This window comes from Trichosurus vulpecula, chromosome 3 (genome assembly GCF_011100635.1).
Source record: "Trichosurus vulpecula isolate mTriVul1 chromosome 3, mTriVul1.pri, whole genome shotgun sequence".
Classification (NCBI taxonomy): domain Eukaryota; kingdom Metazoa; phylum Chordata; class Mammalia; order Diprotodontia; family Phalangeridae; genus Trichosurus; species Trichosurus vulpecula.
The window spans coordinates 98,106,666-98,134,606 of record NC_050575.1 but is presented as its reverse complement, the minus strand read 5'-3'; the positions used below and the strand labels follow the sequence as shown (position 1 = coordinate 98,134,606).

Sequence of the window (27,941 nt, the reverse complement as noted above, 5' to 3'; positions counted from 1 at the left end):
GTTTGAGAAAAGAGGGAAAAAGTACAAGAGAACAGGATGGAAAGAAATATACCATTAACCATCATAAACATAAATATGCATTGGACATACTCACAAACCCATAAACCCACCATAAAACAAGAGGATAGCAGAACAGATTAGAAAGCAGAATCTGACATTATGTTGTTTGTAAGAAATGTTAAAAATGTTAAGTTTCACATAAAATTCAAATTAGAGGTTATAGAAAAATATGTGCCAGCTAAACTAAAAAAAAGTAGGGGTAGCAATCATAGTTTCAGATAAGGATACATTAAAAATAGACAAAATATAAAGAGAAAGAAGTGAGCAGAACCAGGAGAACATCATACACAGCAAAAGCAACACTGTGTAATGATAAACCGATAAATTTAGATCTTCTCAGCAATACAATGATCTAAGACAATTTCAAAAGGCTCATGATGGAAAATGCTATCCACACCCAGAGAAAGAATTGATGGAGTCTCAATATAGATTGAAACATACTATTTTCTTGAAATATGATGGTTATTTTTTTTGTTGTTCATGGTTTTATATAGTCCAATGAGTCTTAAATGATCTCTCCTTCATCTTTGCCAGGTCAGTTGTTTTTCCCTATGAGATATTTCACATTTTCATCTATCTTTTGAGTCGTTTGACTGTTTTATTATTTCTTGATGTCTCATGGAATCATTAGCTTTCATTTGGCAATTCTAATTTTCAAGGAGTTATTTTCTTTAGTAAGGTTTTGTACCTCTCTTTCCAAGCTGTTAATTTTCTTTTCTTTCTTCCTTAGTTTGTTCCTATTCCCATTTCCCCCTCTCATTTGGAAAATGCTCTCATTTGGTTTTAAAAATCTTAAAAAAAACCAAACCTTCTTTAACTCTTCTAAGAATTCCTGTTTGATCTGTGTCCAAGTTGAAATTTTTCTTTTAGGTTTTCCTTGTAGATTTTTTCAAATCATTCCCTTCATTTATTTTTGTCTTGAGCTTGTCTGTTGCCAGCTTTTTATGGCCATATTCTTTTTTTTTTTTGTTTGTTTGCTTATACTTCTAGCCTACTTCTTGACTTTGAACTTTATGATAGGGCTGGTATCTACACACTTCTGGGGAGGATGTCTGGCCTGAGCTTCTGTCCTCTTACATTCTTCAGCTTTCACAGCTCCACTGGGGGCCAGCAAGCTTTCGGTGCTCTCAAATGGTATGGTCTGTGTGTGTTTGGCCAGGGGGGTGGGGAGGGGAGTTTGTTCACTATCTTATTATTCTGAGTTCTGCAAGTTCCTGACCCAAATTTGGGTCTATTGGTTTACTTCTGGTTGGAAGTTTCATTAGAATACTGCTGGACTAAGCCTCTATGGGCCTGTTGGGAGGCTCTTGAGGTTCAGAGGGACAAAACTTCCAGTTCCCTGTTGGTCTGGGACGTTGAGCTCTGCTCCTGAATTTGGAGTCACACAGCTACTGTTTGCTTCCTGGAGCTCATTTCATGCTTAGTACTAGGACCAATACTCACAACTCCTCCCTAGTCTGGATCCATGAGTTGGAATTAGGTAGTAGGTGAAAGAGCTTCCAGATGTCATTTGCTCCTGCACCTAGTGCTTACTCACTGACCTCTTTGTTCCCAGTGCTTCCTACCCTGGTGTCATCTCAGCCCTCTTTCCATAAGCCAGCCATCTCTCCATTTCTGAGGTGAAATGCACCTTGCTGGCCAGACCTGCTCCCCAGTGTTGTCAGATCTCTCTTTCAACCCTCCTAAGCTGCCCTGGGCTAGGAAAATGAGGCAATGTGTACTCTTCCTGGCTTTCCTGACCAGAATTCAGTCTGATTCATTCTCTAGATCTTTGTGAGGAGGTATGAAGGGCAAACAAGGTTAAAGTGCTTCCTCTCATCCCACCATCTTGGCTCCACCTCCTCTCTCTATATTTTGTATATCGGATTTTATTAGTGACATTTGATGCAAATTCTTTTCCCACTTATTATTTCTCTTCTAATCTATTTCCCTGATTTTATTTATGCAAAATATTTTAAATTTTATATAGTCAAAATGTTTATTTAAATTTTTGTTATTCTGAATAGAAAAATGAGCTTTTCCATATACATAGCAGAACACAAAAACATAGTAAAAGAAGTTGTGAATGTTCAACTCCTACTGCTTGCTTTTTAAAAAAAAGCATATAAATCCCATACATTATTTTTAAAACTGGATGGTTTATTTGTGCTTTGTTCTAAACTTTCTTCTACTCTCTTCTGTACCTTATATACATGTTTCAGAAATGGCCTTTTCTTTGGACATCACTATTGCTAACTCTTCTCTTTTTTTTTACCTCCTCTCCCACAATCATTTTAACAAGCACAGTTAAGCAAAATAAATCCACAGAGTGACCAAGTCCAAAAAGCATCTCTTTCGGGACCTTGGATACATTACCTCTCTATGAGGAGGGGGTAACATTCTTCATTTAGGGTCTCTAGAGATATAGTTGGTCATTATTTTAATCAGAGTTCTTTAGTCTTTCAAGATTATTTTTCCTTGTAATGTTGTTATCCTTGTATAAATTATTCTCATTTTAGTCTGTATCAGTTTGTACTTCCTGAGATTCTCTAAAATAATTTCTTTCATAATTTCTTACTGCATAATAATATTCCATTATTTTAATATACTACAATTCATTTAACTATCCCCCCAGTTGATGGGAAATCTTTGAGTTTCCAATTTTTTGCTTTTCTCCCCTCCCCCCCACCCCACCCCATTTTGGTTTCCCCCAATTAGGATCAGGAAGTTTGTTTTGCTTGCAACTATTTCCTCCATGGTATTATGCTCCTTCTTAACTACTCCTCTTTCTGTCCCTTATTTCCCTGTTGAATTTGATGTATTTCTATACCAAACTCTCTGTATGTATGTATTTGTGTGTTTGGCCTTTGGTTTAAGATAAAAGCGAGGTTCATTTGATGCTTGTTCACCCCACCCCTTTCTACACTAAAAAAGTTTTTATTTACATATTTTGTTTTTACATTGACTACACTTCCCCTTCCATCCTTTCCTCTCCCCTGCCAGAGAAACATCCCATACAATTTTTTTTAAGAAACAAGAGAATGAGAGAACAAATCCGAAACCCATGAATACATATTAAAAATTTAAAAACGTAAGCAATATTTCACATCTGTAGACTTTTCACATCTGTAAAAGAGCATGGAGAAGTATCTTTTATATCTCTTCCTTGAAGCCATGCTTGTTTTTTGTAATTTCACGATATTTGTTTTTATTGTTTTGTGGTGGTTGTTCTATTTATGTTTGTAGTCGTACATAGTTTTTTTTGGCTCTACCTACTTTACTTTACATCATTTCATATAAGACATTCCACGCTTCTCTGTATTAATCATATTCAATATTTCTTATGATGTAGTAATCCATTACGTTTATCTACCACAATTTATTCAGACATTTCCCAGTCACTGACCATGTATTTTGCTTCCAGTTCTTTGCTACCACAACAACTTTTGCCATAAAAATTTTGTTGCATATGACTTTCTTTTTATAAATGAGCTCCTTGGGGGTATGTGCAGAGTACTGGAATCCTAGGCTAAAGGGTATGAACACTTTAGTCACTTTTAGACATTTTAGTCACACCAGGCCTGGAGCTGAGTACAAATCTGGTCTCAGACACTGGCTGTGTGACACTGGGCAAGTCACTTAACCTCTGTTTGCTGCAGTTTCCTCATCTGTAAAATGGAGATAATAGTACCTACCTCCCAGGGTTATTGAGGTTTGAATAAGATAATACTTGTAAAGTGCTTAGCACAGTGCCTAGCACATAGCACATTCTATATAAATATTATCTATTATTTCTATAATTATTATAATTTCAAATTGCTTTCTAAAATAGTCATACTCATTTATTCCCCCACCAACAATGCATTAATATGCCTGTCTTCCTCCAATATTATTGCTACATTTTTTCATCTTTGCTAATTTGCTAGGTGTGAGGGGAAACTTCAGGGCTATTGTGATTTGCCTTTATTCTTCCCCTTCCTTCTCATACACTCCAATTATGAAAAATAGCAAGTTCTATTCTCTACTTACTCCCTCCTATACTAATGTATTCTTTTTATCCTGCCTTCTCTTTTTACTCTTAAATTCTCAGAACAGGACCAATCCATTCTGGGATCTTCTGTTTTTCTTATTTAACTACAATTCTCTTTGGAGACATTAAAGTTCTGAAGGGATAGGGTTGTGTTCTCCCCCTAATAGAATGCTAGCACTGCATCATCATAAAGCCTCCTCCAGTTACTCAAATAACTTTACTTTCTTAGGTTTCTCTTGACTCCTGTATTTGTATTTCAAAGTTCCTACTCGGATGTGGTCTTTTCATTAGGAAGGCTTGAAAGTCTTCTGTTCCATGAGTGGTCCATTTTCTTCTGCATACTCATCTTTGAGGGTAACTTATTCTTGGTTTTAAGCCTCTGTCTTTTGCCTTTTAGAATATTATATTCCAAGATCTCCTTTGGTTCATTGTAGAAGATGCCTGGTCTTGTAAGATCGGGGATATAGTTCCTTGGTACATGAAACACTTCTTTTTGTATGTTTGCAATTATTTTTTTCTTTGATATGGAGATTCTGTAACTTGAGCATGATATTCCTGGGACTTTTTTATTTTAGGGTTCTTTCAAGAGATGATTTTTTTTTGAACTTCACTCTGCACTGAAGCTCTAACAGATGTGGGCAGTTTTCATTTATGGTTTCTTGAAATATAACTCTTGGGGTCTGAGCCACACTACTGCTGCTTGCTTCTGGACTGTTTCCTTTCTCAGTACACAGACCAAGGCTTCCTTACCCAGGAATGCTAGCTCCAAGCACAGGTTATTTTCTCAATCTGTCCTGCATCTTTGACTGGGAACTGGGTAGTGGGTGTCAAAGCTGCCTGTTTGCATCTGTCCCCACCATGATGTACTGGTACCCTAGGCTGGGACCTCCTCTTACCTGGGTTCACTGCTTCTCCCTGGAGTCTGAGTGCTCCCTCTGAAGTATGCTTCTGGCCTAACCTATCTCTAGCATCCACAGACCTGTTTCACTATGCCAACCTGGGCTGGGAAAATAACTCAATATGACTTTTCTTGATTTTCTCATCAGGATTTGGACAGGTGCATCTTCTAGATCTGCTTGGAGACTATAATTACAAATTACAAATATGGGAGCAGTTCTCTTACTAGGCATTTGGAAGTGAGGGTAAGATTTCCTGTGGTAATAGATTTAGTCATTTGAGATCCCATCGAGAAACAAAGCCTACATTCAGGCACGTAATCTTCCCTTACTAGGGGCATGTTATGTTGTGCTCCCGAGGATAGCTAAATTAAAGTGCTTTTGTCAGTTTTTTTGTTTTGATTCTCAGGATAATTCAAAGGTAACAAAGATACACTTGCAACCTAGGAAGACAGTATCTATTCATAAAAGCAACTGAGTGTCCTTTATACCACGTAAACATATATACTCCTTTGTGGCTGCCAACAAGTCATCATAGACAGCACGATTTTCACTTACTGCCCTACAACTGTAGCATGTGCAATTGTGCAATTGATTTGGAGTCAGAAAACCTAGGTTCAAATCCCTTTTCTATTATTACAAATGGGGTACTGGACAAGTCATTTTTCTGGGCCTTGGATTCTTCAACCGTAAAACAAAAAGTTAGACCAGATGAGGCTCTTTCCAGCCCTAAATTGATCATCCTTTACAGATTATTTTAATTTGGTATGGTTCACTAGGTGCCTTTTTTGAGGGAGAAGCAGTGATGGTAAAGGGGAAATCAGCTTGGGTTTGGTTACTGCAATTCAGTGAGAAATCAGTATCATGGTTTGTATCAGTCGGTTAGTATGGTTTACTCTGTTTTTTGGTTCATTGTTTGATTGAAGTACTGCTTTAAGCATTTTATAATCATTAGAACCTCTATCAAAGACACGGAGATATTACTCAAGTTAGTCTATTCTTGTCAATAGTTCTGATTTTAAAAAAAGGGTTGGTGATTAATAACTACTCGCTACAATAAGTTTTGGGGATCCTCTGTGAATTCAAATTATCCATGCAATCCTTGGCCCACATTGTCACAGATAATGGCAAGCATCCTGGACTCTGAACTTTGGAAAGAAGTTACACAAACAACACAGACAGTTGAATGTTTGCCATTCAAATATTTATTTTTTTACAGTGTTTTTAGTAAGATAATTTACTTCTTTAAAAAGGCTTTTAAGAAATAAAATTTCATATGATATAGCTAGCAGTTCGAACTTAACTATTGACAACATTCTTTATGAAATGCTAGCCTACTTTAAAATCAAATGAAAATAAGGAAATACAACTGCCATCAGTAAAAAACAATGTGTCTTAAGTGGTAAAACTTCTTGAAATTATATCCAGCATGAGACAAAATCATCAAGGCCATGACATAGAACATTTCTGTACTGCACAGGCAACAAGAATGACAAATGGCGGCATCAATGAAGCCCAATGGAATAGGCAATATAAGCCACTTCATGTAACTCTACAGGGATTACAGACTTCAAAGCACACATCATTCCTTTTGAAATCACAAACTGTAACCAAAATAAAGTCAAAAATTCTGAATGTAAATTAGTGGTATTAGGACTTAATACTATATCTGTCCTGCTCCCTACCACCCCCACAATTTGCTCACTGATTAAAATACATTGGGATGAGCTGAACTATTCAACAACAATGTGCATTTTATACATAGGACAAAGCCAAAGTAGACTGTGATACTAAAGTAAAAGCTGGTGCTTCCCTACCCCCAAACAAAAAAAAAAAAGAAGGAAGCAACTTATCCCCCAGGACCAAACTTGGATTCTAAGAAGCACTTATGTCAAACTAATCTCATTTTATTTTTCAAATAGGTTTGTTAGACTGGTAATTAGGGAACAGATACATATGTGAGTATACATACATGTATGTATATATGTGTATACGTGTGTGTCTACGTGTGTGTATCTCAGTAAGACTTCTGACAATTTGTGGACAAATGGAAGAGTATGGGTTAGATGATTGTATTAAGGTTAACTGGCTGGATTACTGTAAGCAAAAAAATGTTGATTACTGGCTCAACACCACCTTCAAGCGAGGTTTACAGTAATGTGCCTCAGGGTATTATCAGAATCTGAATCACAGAAACAGGACAATATCTCCAGCTTTACTCAGTTCAACATTTTTATTTTGACTTGGGTGAAGACAAAGGATGTGATGCTCACCAATTCTATGGAGAGAGAACTCATCCACAAGTCTGGGAGGGAGATGAAATGATAGTTGACAAATATGACCCAAAACTATTTCCACAGGATGGAAGAATGGGCTCACAAATTAAATGTTCTGTACTTAGACTAGGCCTAACATAATTTCACATTATAAAGAACTGTGGTTTTACATAATTGCAAGCTCAATATGAGTCAACAGTGATATGGCTGCCAAAAAAAGCTACAAACAACCTTAGGCGCTTTATTAATTTAAATATAGGGTTCAGAACAAGGGAGTCTTGCTAAGCTCTAAACTACTCAGACCACAGCTGAAGGACTGTTTCAGCTTCAGGTGCCACATTTCAAGAAGGACATTGACAAAATGAAGTTCATCAAGAGAAAGTCAACCAGGACATAAGGGATATAATTAAGTCATATGAAGAATGGCTTAAGGAAGGGAAGAAAGTGTTGCATTTCTTCAAATACCTGGAAGGCTCTCATATGGAAGAGGGATTGGACTTAATTCTATGCATCTCCAAATGGCAGAATCAGAGTCACTAGGTCGAAATTATAGAGAAGCAAATTTTAGTTCAACATATCTAGACCAATTAGAATTGTTGAAAAATGGAATGGGTCGGCTTGTGAGGTAGTGAATCTCAGTCACTGGAAATGTTCAAAAAGAGAGTAGATGGCCCATTACCGAGGATACGATAAAAAGCATTCTCATTTAATTATAGGCTGGATTAAATGACCTCTGAGGCATACCATTTTCATTGGAATTAAGGATGAAATATAGGAAAGTTCTGGGGGAGTACAGAAGATAGTATTCTTAGAAAAGTGTAAGCTTAAAGTCATTAAGTGAAGAATAAATTACATATTCCAGCTAGTCAAAAACCCATACTGAACCTGGTCCTCAACTATATGGCTAACGCCTTGTTTCATTCATGTTTTCATAAAGCTCTAATGTTAAGATTAAAGTCTGTCCCCTTGCAAACTTGCTACTAAATAACATATAGGAAAGATGAAAGGAAAGGGGAACATTTGACCTGTAGTGAGTTTTCTTCCTTATTTTGCTCTTCAATAAGAACCCCATTTGGCCCTGAGGTCTAGAATGATGCAGGGAGAGAAGCAGTGAAAAATGAAGTTAGGAGGTTCCAGCAGATTTTCTGATTCCCTCAGGTATGAACATTAAATACCTCAGAAACAGCCCTTCCATGAGTGAGAGTGAGAGGTTGCTATATGGTAGCTCAATTCAAAGAGCCCTCAGCAGAAAATCAATAGATCTGGCCTCTAGCCCTGGTTCTGCCAAGATTTAACCAGAGGTGTGGTCTCGTACTGAAACTGATTCATCTCAGAACTTGAAATGAAGGATTTGAATCAGATGACTTAAAGGCCTTTCTAGCTCTTGAGTTTCTGTGACCAAGAAAAAGCCAGCTAACAGCTACTGTGTCATTATCGGACCTGGGTTCTCTCTATGCACAATTAAAGAAAATGAACACATCTATATTTAAAGCCTCTCTTTTAAAATTCCCCGAGGAAAAGTGGCAGCCATGACCTGATTAGTATATACAAAAAACATAGGGACCATGACAGAAACTAACAGGGAGATATACTGTAGCTCTACATTCCATTCTTAAAATCAAGGAAACTAACTTGTATCAACATAATGATTTTCTAAAGTCTATAATTACATTTTTGCAAAATATAATTAGTAACAATTAGGGAACTAGTGCTTAAATTCATCACACATGATCAGAAAGTCTTTTGGACAGGATAAAGTAGTTCATTTTTAAATTAATTCTTTTAGATGAAAAAAAAAAGTATGGTTTAAGACCAGAATTGGACTCCTTAACACACAAGCAAAAATAACAGTATTTTCTAAATTTGAAAGGGGATAGGTAAGGTGGCAATAAGGGAGAAATCAAAGCCACGCTTATATTAGATAACTTTTCCCCTACATATTTTAAAATAAGATAGATACTGTACTCACTTGTCTGGGATGATCAGGGGTAGTTCTGCTTTTCAGCTATAAGGAAAGAAAGTGGAACCTTCCAAGCCTATGATGCTATATTAAGTGCATCCTAAAGTACCTCAAAAACAGAAAATGAAATGGTTCATGTGCAAAACTGCAAGCACCGTTAGGATTTTTAAGCAGCAAGACCTAGACACAAATGACAGCTAACAAGCACTCCACTGATCACAATCTTTTAAGGAGGCTTCACCTGGGGGGAGGGAGGGCTTACATGTTGTGTTTGTGAGTGAGTGTATGCTTGCAAATCTAAGAAATTACAATCTGCTGCTCCAATTTGCCACCTATACCTTTCAATACAGCTACAAATAAAGGGGATCCTATTTGGAAATTTAGCCTCAGGAATTTTCAATGATCCAAATGGATAGACATTTTATTTTTTTAAATGATAAAAATTTAGATAAATCAATTTACCTTTGGGATATGCAGTCTTAAAGATCATATATACTAATCACCAGGACATGTATTTGGTCTTGAGTGGCTGTGACCATACTTAATGTAGTCATCACACAGGTTACCCAGATGAACTTGTCACAAAGAACAATATTAAACCATGATTAAACCAAGGTTACACTCAGTATTCCAAATTTTCTCCCTTAGCTGTTATTCCATTATTGCTACTCTGAAATTCACATGCCAATGATGAGGGCCAAGAAAAACTACTATTAAAAAAAGTAATCAGTGTTTCAGATTTCCTTGCCCGTTGCCACATTCTAAGCTTCTTGAGGGAAGGCACATGTGTCTTATTTCATCTTTGTAACCCCTGTGCCTAGATTTGTGCCTTGCACACGGTCCATACTTGATGTTTGTTGAGCTGACCTGCTACTGTGCTCTGAGAGCTTTCCATGCTGGGGAACTGGCATGTGAAATCAGAACATGACCACTTTTCTTTTGGACTAAAAACTGAGCTAATAAAGTCCAAATTTCTAATTTCAAGATTCTGCTAAGTTATCTAGGTTATAAGAATGCACTCCCCAAAGGGTTACTTAAACAAGACAAACAGCAAAGACAAAAAAGATATGCAAAATTTGTAATCTTCTATCCAACTTCAGTAACTGTCAAGAAAGGTCAAACCGGAACAATTCACATTGTATGAGAACCAAAAAGTCAACCAGCCCAGGAGTTGGGGACAGAAATTCTAAAACTGCAGTGAGGTATCATTCTGAAAAACATGCTGCCTCCAGCATGGGGTCTTAAGTATTAGATCTGTCATGCAGAGCAAATTCACAGAATTCTACTGCAATGGTAACATATAAGAAGAAAGATGGTACCAACAGTAATCATTATCCAAATCATACTGGGCTTTGTCAGTGAAAATGAACATCTGGAATTGCACCTGAAAATAAATGGGCAGTGTAATTTATGGACAAGTTACAATGGATTCCACTCACAAATATCCTTTGGCAGATGACAGGAGGAAGTACCCTCTTAAGCTTCAGGGTGCTTCTGTTCAGACAAACTTCCAAAGCAGAAAAGTTACCAAAGTGTCATCAATTTTTATAAAGTGCATTAAAAAAAAGAGAAATATAGGCATGGTGGATTTGTTGCTCTTCAAACAATAAATGTCAAAGAAAGGGTCATCTTAATATGCATAGTGATATCCTTTTTTCCCCTCAAACACATTAAGAACAAACGACGATCGATTTTTACAATGGGTATTTCTGCTGGAATCCTAGTCACCAAAGTGTTTATTTCTTAGCTGAATTTGTCTGGTTTGTAACATTCAATACAGAATAAATGATTTCAGAGATTCATGTAAATTTGCTTTCTTGTCCACCAAAGGCTCCAGTTTCCAGTGATATGACATAACTGGTGTCGACAAAACCTCATTTTTATATAGTATTTAGAACAGACTTTTTCTTATTAAAATACTTCCTCAAAACACATTCTACCAAATGTTCAGTCCAAATAGCTTCCAAAATGACTAAAAACAAGATATTAGTCTGTAAAAATAAGCTCTTGAGGGGGAAAAATTATGAGCAACATAGTTGAAATGCAACTGTTTTAACTGACTCCATGTCTGCAATGCCATTTAGATACTCAGTGTCTTAATGAACTCTGATTGATATATATGTATGTATATGTATACATATATGAAAACACATTGATAATATTCAAAGTATCTCTTTCAGGTGAGCAGTTTAATTACAAGTTACAAATCTCTTATCAGCTTATTTACTAACTGTAGTTCAGCATGCCCCCTCAAATCCTAAAGTCACACTTCAATAATATTTTGCTAGTTAAAAATAAAAGAGTACTCCCAGGACAGACTCCTTTATATACCCTTCAGAAAAGTTTGAAAAAAAGCTAGAAGTTTCTAAAAAATATTTTAAACATCTTCCATTTAAAAACAGATAAAATATGAATTGGGGTCATAATCAATGTTTTTCTCAATTTAGAATAGAAACCATTATTAACTTTAAATTAGTGATCAATTTGACTTTTCACAAAAGAGGCATTTATTAGATTACTTTAAAATCTGTTACACATCTTCCATACATGATTATGTTTAAAGCCTGGAAATAACCCTCTGAGACATGCACTACGTGTATTATTTTCTTCTTTTAACAGGTGAAGAAGCTGAGGTTCCAGGAGATTATGTGACTTGCCCACAGTCAAGTATGCGCCTGTTAAGCATCAGAGGCAGGATCAGGAACCAGTTTGTCCTGATTCCCCAAATCCAGTCACTCTGCCCACCCTGCCAGAATTGTGCAAAAAATCTGCTCTATCAGTGATGAAGATAATGAATTTAAGAATCCATGTGCCATCATACTGTTGTGAATAACTGTAACAATATTTAATGGGAGACACAGGGCTCCTTAAAGCACTGCAAACTGAGATATCTGGAGTACTAATAGATCAGGGGTAAGTTAAATGGACAGGCTTTTAAAAGTCAGATGTGACTTTGCATGTAACAAAACATCCTTTGGCATACTGAAAAGTCAAATTTACATATCAACACAGGACAGAGCAATTTAAGAAGAACAAATGTCCTTGTAAATATTTTTGTTTGGGTAGTGGTCAACATCAACATATATATGTATACATATATATTACAATAATTCATCCTCAGCCTTGAATGCCATTAATTCATGGAAAGCAATTGCCTTTTTTATTACTAAATATATACTTTTAAAATGCCTGTTTTCCTGAAAGAAAAAAAGCTACAGGATGAAGCATACTATGATAGAGAGCAAAATAGGCAATAATAGATGATTAAACCTCACAGGACTATTTATTTCTTCTACTGCAGACACCACATTACTCAGGAGGAATAAGAAATGGCTTGAAAAAATACACTGTCTGGAGCATCACTGGACTTTTATACACCATATTTCTGAATGCAAGAGAAGCCAAAAGGCAAAGCTAAATAAACAAAGCAAGCTTCAGATGGCACGTGTGTGTAAGTCCAGAAGTTTGCTAAAGACACATGGTCACTGCTGATATCACAATTACCTTTCTTCCCCCACCTACTATAATTGCTCACCTGAAATATTCTACAATTGGCTTTTGATTTTTTTGTCAGACATTGCGTTGCTTTCATTTTTATAACATCAAGCAGGCAATCAAATTACAGCTGAGTAAGAACACAGGCATTGCACGGACTAGGACATGCAGAACATGGAGTTTCCCTCCTTGGTTCCATGAACTTACAAGCATGGAATCAAGAGTTCTTTTCCAATTGCAAGTTTGCAATTTTTAACTCATCATCGACAACCTTCAATGGGTCCTGTCAAGGCATCCAGGCTGCTGTCTGTATCTGAAGCCAATGTCTGCTCTGTTGACATGGATGAAATGTCATTGATAGATGAGGACTGAGAAGGAGTGGTGTTGCTATTTACTGCTGCATCTGTGCTAAGTAAACCAAATATAATAAAATCTGAGGCAAGACATTGCTACAAAAACAAGCAAAACAGTGAGGGTTATAGACAAGTAACGCTTATTTTCCTTTCCCTTTGTGACAATTCCCCAAGCTCAATTTTGGAGGCAGAAAAGCAATCTTAAGAAGTAGTTACTCAGTGGGATGCAGTTAGTCAAGACTAACTTATCTTTTCCCAAAGTTCTCCCCATTCTTAGGTTCCTCAGTCCCTCGGGTTCACTGTATTTTCATAGACTTTTCATTTTCTTTCCCAATAGTCTGGCATCAAGCATATTGTCATATATAGCGCATATATATATATATATTGCAATTTCTTTGTTATAAGGAACACTCAGACAAGAAAACTGCCTCTACCATGGCAGGTCGGCATCTCCTCTTCAACTTAGAGAACTGCTTATAGTGCAAGAGGTCAAGTGACTTGTTCAGGGTCACAAAGCCAGGATGTGTCAGAAGCAGGACTTAAGACTGAGGTTTTCTTGGCTACTTATCATGCTGCCTCTTGGTCATATAAGAGTAGGCTCAATCACGTTCTGAAAATACACTTTAATTTCGAGAAAACTTTAAAAAAAATCACTGCATTTGTCCTTAAAGAGGCCTGTGGAAAATCAGGGTTTAAAATCCATCAGGTTTATTTTCCATTACCACTATGTTCTTCTTAAGTGTAAGCCAAAAAGCAAATCTTTTAAGATTAAGGTTTGGTAATAACAACAGGTGGCTGCAACAAAGACCAGTCTGCCCCAAAGACAAATGATCATAAGGACCAGGGGCTTGGGATTTTTAAAAAATCAAGGATAACATTTAAATTTCTTAAAGTACAACAGGACATTTCTTTCTTAATGTCCAGTTTTAGGGCCCAGCCTGACCAGAATTAGCCCTGGACAAGTATAGTTCACTCAACTCCCAAATCGTGTTCATTTTTAAGTTTCACTGTGATCTTGTATCTTTGAACATTATTTGTTGGTTTACAATACCAAAATGAAAAGTCATCAATATATTCTACATACATACTCTTTTTGTATACTGCTTGCAAATGCAGAAAAGAACAAGTCAGACCACAGCTCACAAGCATGTATACATGTTGTTAGTTGTTTCAATCACGTCTGACTGTTCATGACCCCACTTAGGGTTTTCTTACAAAGATACTGCAGTGGTTTGCTTTTTCCTTCTCTGGTTCATTTTACAGATGAGGATACTGAGGCAAATAGGGATAAGTGACTCGCTCAAGGTCACCAAGCTAGTAAGAGTCTGAGGCTAGATTTGAACTGACTCCAGGCCCAGTACTCTATTCACTGTGCCACCTAGCTGTTCTTTATATGTGTAAAAGTAATCTATTGAGCCTCTGTACTTTAAAGAGGTGCTTATAGGTCCCAGGCTACTACTAGGGAAATGAAATGATTATCAGCAATTAGTTGGAAAATTTGGGCAAAAGTGTTTAGAGAAAACCCAATCTGTCTTTGGAACAAACTGCTTTAATTCTCTGCTTGGTTTGAGTGTGTAGCTGCATTTATAGAGGATTATGTATATCTTAGAAGATAACTTTATACTCTTTATGCTTTATATGTACTATATAAAAAGAGGCAAATTCTTTTTAAAAACAACTGCCTAAACCATAATGATTAGTATAGAACACACGGTTAGCATTTAAGTTGGCTAAAGCAAAGACTACAGAAGCAAAACTATTAAACTAATCACTAACCTGAAGGCTGGTCTTTTACCACACCATTCTTGCTTCTTTCTTCCCAGTCCATTACTTCTTTGTATATTAGTTCTTCAAATAGAAATTTAAGTTAAAATGCTTCATTAGTTTCCTTATATATCTACACACTATTTCAAAATTAACTTTAACTATGATAAAAGGCCTATTTTTGACAACCCTGCATTGAATACTATGTATCAAATGTGCTCCATTTCAGTGCTGTGATTGTAGGCAAATCTGAGCTCAGGACACTTTAGTCAGATTTACCCGTCTAGAATTAGAGATGGAGTCCAGACCTTTACATATCATGTTAAAAAAAATGGGGAATGTGAATACCAAGACAATATTTCTAAAACAAAATTAAAAATTTAGAATTTAGAATAGTTAACAAAATAATGATATAAAATAATGAGAAACAATATGGTATAGGTTGGAGATAGAGAGCAGGCTTTGGAATCAGTAAGACTTGGGTTCAATGCCTGTCTTTGATACATCCTGGCTGAGTGACTCTGGACAAGACTTAGTGCCCCAGAGCTGCAGAGCAGATATAAATCTATTTTGTCAGAGGGAGTTTCCTATACCAATAAAATTATAGGTCAGGCTCAAAATAAAAAAAAAATACAGCATAATAATCCTCAATGGTATCTTTATATGCCAATGAATTTTTCAAAATGCTTTTACTGACAACTAAAGTAACACTATCAAACAGATTTGAACATTACAAGAAGAACACAAAATCAAGTGTCCAGTGGCTAAACTAAGTAATGATTAGGCAGCTATAAAATATAATGGATAGATTTTTGTTTTTAATTTGCTGTTCTATCATGAGAAACTTTTAGGTGTTTGTATACCATGCTAAGGTTTCTATCTATCATTCACACAGTGTGGCTCAGGCGGAAAAGTTCTATGCTAAGAAGTTAGGAGACATCAGTTTTAAACAAAGGCCTTAACCTGACCTACTAAGGAGCAACACAGGATTTAGGGCTGGAAGGAAACTTAAAAATCATATGGTCCAAGCCCCTCATTTTAAAGATTAGGGATCCGAGGGTCAGAGTAATTAAGTGACTTGCTCACGGATGCACAGCTTAATTAAGAGAGGTGAACCCAAACTTACGTCTTCTGTCTCTAGATTCAGTAGGTTCTTTCTGCTAAGCCCTAAACTGCCCAATTTCGCTAAGTCTTTTGCTTCCCCTGGGTCTCAGTTTTCTTGTCTGGAATATGAAAACACTGGACTAAATTATCTTGAAGATTTTTTACAATTCTTCGAGAGATGCCAGGTTTAGCAACAAACGGAAAAGATGTTCTAGGTATTACTACCATGTAGTCATATGTTTCAATTACCAACGAAAAAAAATTAAAATCTCTATCAAACCTCTTCAAAGATTTAAAATGATGGCATTTTAGCAGAAACAAATATCTTTTAAAATTTCTTCTTTGTTAAAAATAAGTCATATAAAATGATTTTTAAAAATTTCTGGATCTGGCTTAACAAGAATTGAAAACAAAATAGCTAATAAAAACCCATTTGAAGAAACTTACTTATTAACATAAGAATTGGGGGATAAAACTATAATTCTAAACAATCCCACGGTCTTAGAAAATAAAGGCTAAACTGACTCTTAGTAAATTATGCTATACAAAATGTATTTGTGCCAAGAAATATTGATAAAAATGTCTATAACTAGTGACCAAAATAACTTGTGGGTCATTACCTTTCCATTCTTCAATAGCATGTTCTCGTTCTTCTAACTGGGCATCATAAATTTGAGGTGGTGGCTAAAAGTTAAATTTGAAACAAAACAAAATAAAACAAATCTGTTGTTCAAAAAATCTAACATATATAAAGAATTCCTAAGAGACTTCCCCAATGTCTAATACTGAAAAAGCACCTACTAAACACGTACCACATGCAAAGAAGTGAGGACAGAAAACCAAAGCCAAAACCAGGCCCTGTCCTTAAGGAGTTTGGATCTACTGAGAAGATGCAACTTGTCCATAGAAAAATACAGATCATCAGAGAAGGGAAAAAAGACTAGCAATGAGTGGGGGATCATGAAAAGAGCTTGAAGAAAGTTAAGGGCTCTCAGAGGTACAGGCATTCCAGGCATAAGCAAAGCAGTAGAGGTGAGAGATAGAGCGCTGTTTGGAGAACAGCAAGTAAGCCAGTTTGGCAAAGACACAGTGCATAAAGGGGAGTAATATGAAGTAAGTCCAGAAAGGAAGGCTAGGGCCAGATTATGAAAAGCTTTAAATGCTAGTGCTAAGGAAGGAATTTTTATTTTATTTTAGTTGCATTAAGGAGTCACTGGAGTTTCTTGAATAAGGGTCATGGTCAGAGATGGGCTTTAGAAGGATTTTTGGGCAGTTGTGTGGAGGATGGACTGGAGCGAGGAGAGACTAGAAGCAACGAGTTCAGTTAGGAGGCTACTGCAATAATCCAGGTGAGAGGTAATGAGATTCTGAACTAGTTGGGTGGTCATGTTAGATGAAGGACTGGATGCAAAAGACGTTGGCAGTAGAACTGACAAGGCCTGCAACTGATTAGATTTAGGGGATGGTGGAGAATGAAGAGTTGAAGATGGATGAGAGGTTGTAAAATTGGGTAAATAACCCTGTGAAGAATGGTGGTGCCCTAGAATGAAACAGGGAAGCAGGTGCAGACAGTATAAAACCTCTGGGAGTCTACCTGAGAAGACAAACCTAGGAACCATGTAAACAGAATTACAAAACACTTTTCACACTAATAAAGTTAGATCCAAACAACCAGAAAAATACTACTTGCTTGTGAGTAGGCCAAACCACTATTAAAAAATGACAATTTTACCTAAATTAATGTACTTATTCAGTGTAATACCAATCAAGTCATGAAAAACTCAATGTATAGAGCTAGAAAAAATAATAACAAAATTCATCTGGAAAAACAAAAGGTTAAGAATATCAAAGGGATTAATGGGAAAAAATGTGAAAGAAGGTGGCCTAGCCATACCATGGTAATTATCACAGCAAATTATACTGGTGAAGAAATAGAGTGAATCAATGGAATAGACTGGGTATGCAATACACAGTAGGTAATGACCACTACACTAATATAGTGTCTGATAAACCCCAAAGATCCCAGCTTTGGGGACAAGAACCACTATTTGAAAAAAAAAATTTCTGGGAAAATTGGAAAGCAGTTTGGCAGAAAGTAGATATAGAACAAAATCTCACACAATATACCAAGATAACATCAAAATAAGTACGTAATTTAGACAAAAAGGGTGATACCTCAAGCAAACTAGGGAAGTATGGAATAGTTTACCTGTCAGATATATGGAAAAGGGAAGAATTTAAGATGAAACAAGAGCTATGGGATATAAAAAGGATAATTTTAACTACATTAAATTAAAAGGGGTTTGCACAAACAAAACTTATGCAGCCAAAATTAGAAGGAAAGCAGAAAAGTAGGAAAATTTTTTATAGCAAGTTTCTCTGATAAAGGCCTTGTTTCTCAAATACATAGTGAACTGAGTAAAATTTATAAAAATACAAGTCATTCCCTAACTGATAAATGGTCAAAGGATATGAAAGGGCAATTTTCAGATGAAGAAATCAAAGTTATCTATAATCATATAAAAATGCTTTAAATTACTATTGAATAGAGCAATGCAAATTAAAACAATTCTGAGGTACCACCTCACAACCATCAGATTGGCTAATATGACAGAAAAGGAAAAGACGAATGTTGGAGGGGATGTGGAAAAATTGGGACACTGATACATTGTTGGTAGAGTTGTGTACTGAACCAAACATTCTGGAGAGCAATTTGGAACTATGTCCGAGGGGCTATAAAAATGTACATACCCCTTGACCCAGCAACAGCACTACTAGGTCTGTATCCCAAAGAGATTTAAGAAGAAAATGGAAAAGGACCTATATGTACAAAAATATTTATAGCAACTCTTTTTGTGGCATCAAAGAGTTGGAAACTGAGGCGATGCCCATCAATTAGGGAATGACTAAACAAGTCGTGGTATGTGATTGTGAAGGAATACTATTGTGGTATAAGAAATGATGAATGAGTAGGGTGCTTTCAGAAAAACCTGGAAAGACTCACATGAACTGATGCTGAGTGAAATGAGTAGAACCTGGAGAACATTGACATAGTAACAGCAAAACTGTGTGATGACAAATTGTGAATGAGTTAGCTATTTTCAGCAATACATAGATCCAAGACAATTCTGAAGGATTTATGATGAAAAATGCTATCTACCTCCGGAGAAAGAACAGTTGAAGCCTGAATGGAGATTAAAGCACACTATTTTTTTTACTTCATTTTTTTCGTGGGATTTTTTTTTTTTTTGGTCTGTGTTTTCTTTCACAATATGACTAATGTGGAAATAGGTTTTGCATCACTGCAATAGTACGATCTGTATCAAATTGCTTGCCATCTTAGGGAGAGGGGAGGGAGAGAATTTGGAACCCAATTTTAAAAAATGAATGGTAAAAATGGTTTTACAATATAGAAACAATATAGAAAAAAAAAGAAAAAAATGAAATTGGGAAGTATAGAGGAAAAGATGGGTTTATGGAGAAGATAATGAGTTCTAATTCGACCATGTTAAACTTGAGATGCCTACTGAACACTCAGGAGAAGATGTCTAATAAGCAGCTTGAAGTCTAGAAGACAGGCTGGAGAGGAATATAGAGATCTGTCAGTTAACAGGATAAGGATAATTGAAGCTATAGGAAATGATGAGTTCAGCAAGAAAGGGCTGAGAGAGAAGAGAAGCAGGGCCAGGACAGAGTTTTTGGGGACTACTATGGTGAAAGGATAGGACCTGGATCATGACCCAGCAAAGAAGACAAAGAAATGGCCAGATAAGTAGAAGGAGAAGGATGGCAGAGCTGTGCTACAAAAACCAGAGGAGGAGACAATATCTAGGATGAAGGGAGAGTCAAGTGTCAAAGCATGCAGAGAGCTCAAAGTTTCTTTGGGGATAATGCATTTCCAGTTCTGATCTAGGATGGCAAACGCATACCTCCCAAACTCAGCATTAGCAATGGGCAGAGTGAAAGGAGCAGGAAAAGGCAGAGAATTAGAGCTTTGCTAGGAATGGGCAACTTATAAATGCTCTACAATCCTGTATCTGCATAAGAAAAAGCTACTACCTATATCTCTATGTCTGCATAAGAGAAAGCAGCTCTCTAGGGCATTCACCTGACAGTTCTAAATTGAGTAAAAAGGGAACACTAGTCCTTTTAAGAAGTGACAGATCTAGACTTAGACACTCCTGATTCCTATATGTATGTCTAAGCTGTGTATAAACCAGGGACTGCCTATACTTACTTAATCATCATATATACATAATATGTATGTGATATGTGTATATAATACATATACACACATATGTGTATCTATATATTATGTACACATACACACATGTATAATTTATGGGAGAGAGGGAGAGGAAGAAAAGAGGAAAGGGGAGAGAGGAAAGAAAGGAGAGGAGAAAAAATAGAGGGGAGAAGGAAGACACAGGAGGACAGAGAGAGAACTACACATAACAGTTTTAAGCTTCCTTAACTTCCAGAATATGCCTTGCTTCTATCTATAAAACTACAGAGATTAAAAAGATACAGTAGGTCACTTTAAATCAATACTTACTGCCTCTGCTTCAGCAGGGTCATACCAAACAGTAATATATGGATGACGTAAAGCTTCATCAACAGAAATTCGCTTGTCAGGATCTATTACGAGCATTTTTGATAACAAATCTCTAGCTTGACTTGCTAGGAAGAAAAATAAAGTATATGAAGAATCAGATTTTAAAAACTAAGTTTTAATTTGAAAATTAAACAAAAACACATGATAAAAAAGTTAAATATGGCATCACAGAAGGAAAAGATTAAAAGCTCAGATTATGAAAAAGAAGTTTCTGACATCAAGATCAAAACTCCTAAGTGACTTTCAAAAAATAAAAGTCATTTCTACAGTCATTAAAACAATCTTGAACTATTTCTTAAGGAAAAAAAAAACATTAAATCCTATTTGTTTTTAATGAGAAATAAGTAAGAGTATGCTCATAGGATGGAGCTGTGTGCAGGCTACGTGACTACTCTAATATCTGGAAGGGACAGCACTCTCTGACAATGAATGAAAGAAAAAGGTCCAAAGAGTTGGAACTGTGCGGAACTCTGACAGTTGTCATTCTTCTTTCTGGGGAATGAAGCCCTAAAGCATGGTGGCATTCCTCTAGCTACCCCCTCCCCCATGGCTACAGAAAAACTTTAAAAATAATTACACTGAAATCTCTGGGATTCTGCCTAATGTAACTTCCTGATGAAAGTGGTCATTAGCGACCAAGATCTGTAAATCCATAAGATGGGCCATTTTCCTACAAAGTGTATCTTGTAGGTTAAAAAAGGCCTAACTTGCAGAGAAGGAATGTAGTGGTTTCTCTCCTTCTCTGAAAGAGACTGCATCAGTCAACCAATCAAAAAGAATTTATTAAGTGTCTACTGTTTGGCAGGCTGACTGTGCTAGGTACTGGAGATGTATAAGCCTGGCCTCTCAACTCTACACAAAGGTGTTTTTAAAAAAAGTTCTTTAGGGAAGAAATTCTAGCAATTAAAAAAAAACCTAGAGGATTAAAATTTAAAAAAAAAACAAATAAAATCAATACATGAATTAGAGCTATGGGCTTTTGCATACAGTAAGGTTTACTCATAACTACAGGCAAATGAAGGACTGTGGTTCCTCTGATCATAACATGATATAATTTGCTTTGGGTTCAGGCATATTAAATTTTTTTCCTGAGCTCCCTCAAGGTCAAATTCTGAAGAGGCCAATGATTAGGATGACTGGGGTAATTTGGTATGGAAACTATATTTAAAATACACTTTACTTGGAAGCTCTGACAAAGTGTGAAATTCCCATCTTTATAACTCCACTTTCTGTAATTAACTTAAGTACAATCTTTCAAATTAATCTGTGAAGCTCTGTAATTTTGTTTGAAGGTTTCAAAAAGGCAGACTTTGAGAACAGAATCTCAGGTTTTAGGTATTCATCTTGACATTTGATTCGTCTCATCTTAGACTTCTATGTCCTTGAGAAGTGGCAAGGTATTTGAGGATTCCAATTACTAGTATAATTACAAGGTTTTAATGTCCTCTGATGTTATTTTCTTTTTACAGATGAGGTAAATATATCACATCATGTTCATATTGTGGAATGTAAATATGAAAAATAAAAAAAAATCATGTTGATTAGGGAACTCAAGTATAAGAAAAAGAAGTCTTACTTTTCAGTTTATCTCGTTCAGACTCTGATGGGAATATCCAATCAGGGAAAAGCTCTTCAAATTTGATACCAGGATATTTCGGCCTGTTTTCTACATAGTTCCTCACAGTTGGCTGTAATTTCTTCATAAAGTCTGATGATGGTGTTCCTAACTGCTCAATAACTTTATTCCACTGATCAATATCTGTAGGACTTCTTTAAGAAAATATAACTGAGACAACCATATTATACAAAGTATAATCCAGAGAAAAAACAAGCTAAAGTGTTTATGTGTATACCAGCAAGTCATGAATGGAGATCCCCGCTCTGCTATTTTAAAAATACCACCTAAATATGAACACTCAGAATTCCAAGTTCTGACTATTTAAGACAAAGATAACTATGGAGAGCACTATACAAACTATTTGAAATACAGCATATGATTCATTTTAAAGAAGTAGCAATGCAGCTAGGAAACTCAGGTTCTAGTTCTTTCTCTGCCCCCACCTATCTCAATCTTTTATCCCTCTAGGGCCTTGCTTTCTTTGTTCTCGAAAGGGAAAATTGGTCCCTTACAACTCTGAAATTCTCTGTAGTCTTCTGATTCAACCTATCAAGCTACCTACTAATGAATACTGCTTTGCCATTCTGGCTCCAATGAGATAGTTTTCTTGTGACTGAAGATTAGTGCTTAAGCCAAAAATTATAGGTAACTCCTGGTTTTTGTATGGGGCTTATTTTGGCGGATAGGTGTGGGAAGAAAGACAACCAAATCTGTTCAATGGTGTAGAGAATTATGGGTAAGGAAACTCCTTCTTCCAATATGGCACCTGCTTTATAACTTACAGTCTTATAGAGGTGCCTGAGGCACTAAGAAGGTAAATGACTTGCCCAGGGTCACTGCCAGCATATGACAAATGCAGGACTTGGAGCTTAGTCTTGCTTGCTCTGAGGATGACTTCCACACCTCTACTGTCGGGATGCCTCTCATTGTTCATAGTAAACTTTCACTGAAAGTTAGGTAAAATGCCTTACTGTGGGTTCCAAAGACTATGACAACAATGGAATACAAGCTCTGGCAGGTCCTAGTAATCTCATCTATTGTTATTGTTGCTCACAAAATTAACAGTCTACACTCACAGCTTATGGCTTACAAAGGACTTCACACATCCTGTCTCAGTGGACTCTAATAACAGCCCTGTACAGTAGGCAGTACAAGTATCATTGACTCTGTTTCTGTGAGGTCCAGGAAAGTAAAGTAATTTCCCCAAGGTCACAGACCTCGGGAATGACAGAGCTGGGACTCAAATGTTTGACTCCAAATCCAGTGTTATATTCCAGCCACCTCTTGATAGAATAAGAGTCTATAAATTTGTATTCTTTTTCATTTAAATGATGACAGAAAAATCTAAATACTTTATTTATTCTTTTTGAAAGTATACCAGACTGATTCTCCTCTCTGCACCAAGTTATTTTTTCCACAGTAACACTTTTTTCTGTTCTTGTGGAATTATTAAGTCTAGCCTAACTCCTAACAATTTTTTTTCATTTGCTATAAAGTACCACTTTTTTCATTTCTGCACTTCCTAAAATGTCAATTTTCTTCTTAAAGTACAAAATAAGCTGACATAAAATGCATAAAAATAAAAAAGTGACTGATAAACAGGATATTAATTCACCCAATATTAGACAAAACAGCTTAATTGTTTTGTATGTTATATTAAGTTTTTTTAAAGTTGAATTTATTTTCAGAATAAAAGTCCATTTAGTCACTGAAATGGGTGAACTTGAAATAGGGTATAACTGTTAGACAACTGCTCAGAAATCCCGAAATATAATACAGCATCTAACTTCATGGTAAATATTTATAAAATAGATGAAACATAAAAGTATTCATAAAGCCAACCAAAACAAAACCAAATCAAAAAACTTCAAAATAAGATCTGTTGCTTAAGAATTTGCTCTATCTACTTCACCTGGAAAAATCACCCCAATAAAAAGATCACAAGAAAAAATATGTTGACATAATGTATATGATACTGAAGACAGATTGATTAATTAGAAAAACAAAGAATATCTGTCAATTGACATAAACTATTTTAATAATTTTTTAAAATGAAGACTAATGAAAAATTCAATGATTATCATAATGAGAAATGATACATGGGAAAAATGGTTAAGATGTAAAGCATTCACAAGATGAAAGAATGACTCTAAGACAAAAAATGGCATATAGCAAGAATTAAATTTAATTTTTTTCTACTTAATGATGTTAATATGAATGAGTTGACCATCTATTAATTTAAAATTTTGAAGTTTATGTTCCTACAGTGTATTTGTAATGTGCCAGAGCAAAGTAACCATTGTTAAAATAAAAAAAAAAACAACAAGCACACACACACTGGGGTGATTTTTAAAGTCTTCCCGAATAAGAATTAGAAAATTTGACACAACCTTTTATCTCATTTGAATAGTTTCTATTTGGGTCTCATTTAATGTGTTTCTGATCCTAGTTTCTCAAAAGAACCTTTTTAGTGTATATTGAGAATTTTAACAAATAAAGCACATTAATAAAATCGTTTAAGCACAACATCCTGAGTTTGAAATAGCCACTTTCCTAGATAAATTAACTAATTTGGTGGGCTATTTATATCTTGTTCTTTAAAATAGTTGTATTCCTACATATCTACATGCCTTTTTAAATGCAATTAAATGCCAATGTGTCATCTAATGAAATAGCTCCTGGAGGAAATATTTAAGCAGTAGAGTTTAGCATAATAAAATAATCAGGAATGAAAGTTAAATATGTGCAACTTGGTTAGTGACACTAATTTAACAAACATCAGAATAAGACCATTTCAAACACATACTCAAGAAGTATGATGTTTTCCTTTTTGTGTTCTCATCTACTGCAGACAAAGAAAGTCATTTTGTCTTTGGTGGTTATGGAAAGTATGGCTGGGGTTCAAGGATGACTGGGGAAGGATACGATCAGTGCCTTGGAATATCACACAACCTTTCACCAGTTCTCCCATGATGCACCCCACTGACCAGATATCAACTGAAAATAAAATGAAATGATAAAATTATGAAGTGCCATGAACAAAATAAAGGCGGGAAAAAAGGAATTCTAGCTTCTATACGAGACACATAAATATGGAAAAAAATAAATAGCTAGCTAAAGACGAACTTTTACATAATATGAACTCGACTTTTTTGTTGTTTTAAATTTGACAGTAATTCAGTTGTAGCACTGACTATAACACTTAATGCTACTGTTAAAATATGCTGATAAAGTACATGTAAACTAATCTAAAGACCATTTTCCAACCTGACCCATTTACTTTATAATTCTAGAAACCACTGTGAAGGATACAGTCTCTTCCTGGGAACAGGACTTTATGAAGGACCATTTCTGCCATAATGCACCCAACAGACCAGATATCCACTACCCAACGTCAGGTGCAATGAGAACATAGATTAAAAAGTTAACCATAGAATACCTCATGCCCCTTTAATCCCCAACACACCTTCAAAACAACAGAAACATAGAAAGAAGCCCTTCATCCTTACTCTACCTGAAATATTTTTAAATTAACTTAATTCAGAGTTTTTACAATGTCGTGAAATATGATTAAGTTGGTACTTCGACATTATTACACTTCTTAAGCATTCATCTAAGATTCGAATGGAAGGACTGCAAATTGAAGCATCCAGCAGGGGGCTCCCTTTAGCTATATTACTCCAGACGGTGCTACATTGACAGAGCAGTTCCAGAAGTTTATCCAAATTTGATAGATTTAGAGCCCAAAAAAGGCCTTTGAGATCATCTAAGTCCATTCCCCTCATTTTACACATTAAAAACCCCTAAGGCCCAGGTAGAAGTGACTTTGATAATGTAATATACTTTTGAACTCTTATCACCATGCCACAGAAGGCATGAACAGTTTTGTCCAGGAGCACATTTATGAGAAGAGAGATGAGGATAAATAAGGAGGGGGGTAGTAGCTTGGTTTTCCATTATTTCATTTGTGTGGGGCATTTCTTTAATAAGGTGACAGTAAAGCACCTTTTGTCAGGTCTGTTATGACTGAGTGCAAGTCAGTATGAGGGAGGGAATAGGTCTGAGAATATTTATTTTTTATCAATGAAAACAAATTAATTTTGTAACTTGTGACTAGGTTGAATTTAGGCCTCTGTTCTTTCTGTGTGAGTTAAAGCAGGCTTAGTTTCTTGTAAAATAGCACAGATTCTTAAGAAAACAACAAAAGTTAAAAATACAGAAAACAACTTTCTATTTTATCAGGAATCCATTATTTTCAGATTTAAAAGTAAATTCTGAAACAAGTTACTTTTTACCAATTTGGGTAAAAATGAATGACTTTATAAATGTGGATTACAGTGATCTCTCTAGACAAGGCCATCCAATTTTAGAACAATAAGCAATCACAACTTTACATTCAAATTCAAACTCACTGTTAACAAATGAACAAAACCAGCAATACCATTTAAAAGAATATAAAATTTCTCATTAAATTCTGGAACTTACCATTTTCTTTGTATCCCATCCCCAAGATAACTTCAGGTGCTCTATAATACCGTGTGACTACGTATGGAGTCATCATAAAATTAGTACATGCTGTCCGTGCCAGGCCAAAATCAAGGATCTTGAGTGTGCAATCTGACTTTACTACTATGTTGCTGGGTTTCAAATCCTAATAAATCAATGAATTAAGTTAGTACAATGATTTAAAAATATATGGGAAAATGTTACATATATTTTGGCTTATGCAATACTTCAACAGAAGTATTTGGAATCTGTCTCGCTTTTCTATGTTACCTCAGGGCTTAGCACAGTGCTCTGCATATAGCAAGCACCTAATACTTTTTTATTAACTTAAATTTTAAGTCCATAGTTATCATATGAAAGAATATTAGAAATGAATTGTATACAATTTTTATTTATTAAAAAGGTATTCCTTATTTTATGAAACAGATACAGTACAGGAAAAACAGCTAGAATTTATATGAAGCAAATCCATTTTCCTCATTGGCATCAATTTTGAAGTCAGATACATTTCTTAGGAAAAAAAATCCCCCAGAGGACTGGGATGAAAATTGTTAAGTGAGGAAGGTGAGAGACCTGGGTATGTTGTCTGTGGTACTAGATGCATTTTTTTTTTTAGGACCCTGCAGCTTTTTTCAAACTTCAGGAATTCATCTTCCACTATGATTCTCCTCCCTTCTTGATGCTTTTCAGACCACCACAGGAATGTTTCCTGTGGCTCAGATGCCTGGCTCTATATTTGATATAGAACTTAAGTTTCCCACCCAAAAATCTCATTATTGGCAACATACCTTGAGAGAGTTATCATAAAGGGAGAGTTATCTGTTCAAATATTTTTCATATATATGCATACGCAATTAAATGTATGCACAACATATATTTATATGTGTGTAACTAAAAAAGAAACTTTAAGAAAATGCTCAATTATGGGCCAAATTTATAATATAATAATTCAAGAAATGCCACAAACATTATCTTTCCAATAAGATGGGATCTATCACTCTTGTTTCTAGATTTCCAATTTTATTTGCAAGTGGCTTGAAGAGCCACTAAACAGTGGGGACTGATGTGACCTCTGCCCTCCTCAAGGTCAGGTCCAGGCATCACATTTTAGGAGGGATATTAAACTGAAGCAAATTAAGGGAGTGACTAAGATGGGGAGAGGACTAGAAAGCATTCCATACAAGAATCTGTTGTAGAAAGTGGAGAGGTTTAACATGAACAAGACTTACAGGATATTATACAAGTCTACAAGTGTATCTGAGGAGCAAGTATATCTGCTGCAGAG

The 27,941-nt window shown here is 35.7% G+C and overlaps 1 protein-coding gene across 4 annotated transcripts in view; it reads right to left on the bottom strand.

Annotated features, from left to right (window-relative positions):
* Window positions 1-10,725: 10,725 nt before the first annotated feature.
* MAPK9 (mitogen-activated protein kinase 9) overlaps window positions 10,726-27,941 on the bottom strand; it is a 45,078-nt gene continuing 27,862 nt past the window's right edge. For 2 of the 4 annotated variants that reach the window (XM_036751824.1, XM_036751827.1), the window contains 7 exons: window positions 26,636-26,801; window positions 25,076-25,147; window positions 22,109-22,291; window positions 20,473-20,597; window positions 16,538-16,601; window positions 14,826-14,897; window positions 10,726-13,099 (listed from right to left, as the gene is read on the bottom strand). In XM_036751824.1, coding sequence (XP_036607719.1) covers window positions 12,957-13,099; window positions 14,826-14,897; window positions 16,538-16,601; window positions 20,473-20,597; window positions 22,109-22,291; window positions 25,076-25,147; window positions 26,636-26,801 — 825 coding nt within the window. In that variant the 3' untranslated portion in view covers window positions 10,726-12,956. Of the gene's footprint in view, window positions 13,105-14,825; window positions 14,898-16,537; window positions 16,602-20,472; window positions 20,598-22,108; window positions 22,292-25,075; window positions 25,148-25,462; window positions 25,535-26,635; window positions 26,802-27,941 lie in introns of all 4 variants that reach the window. The other 2 variants (XM_036751825.1, XM_036751826.1) reach the window with 2 other exon arrangements.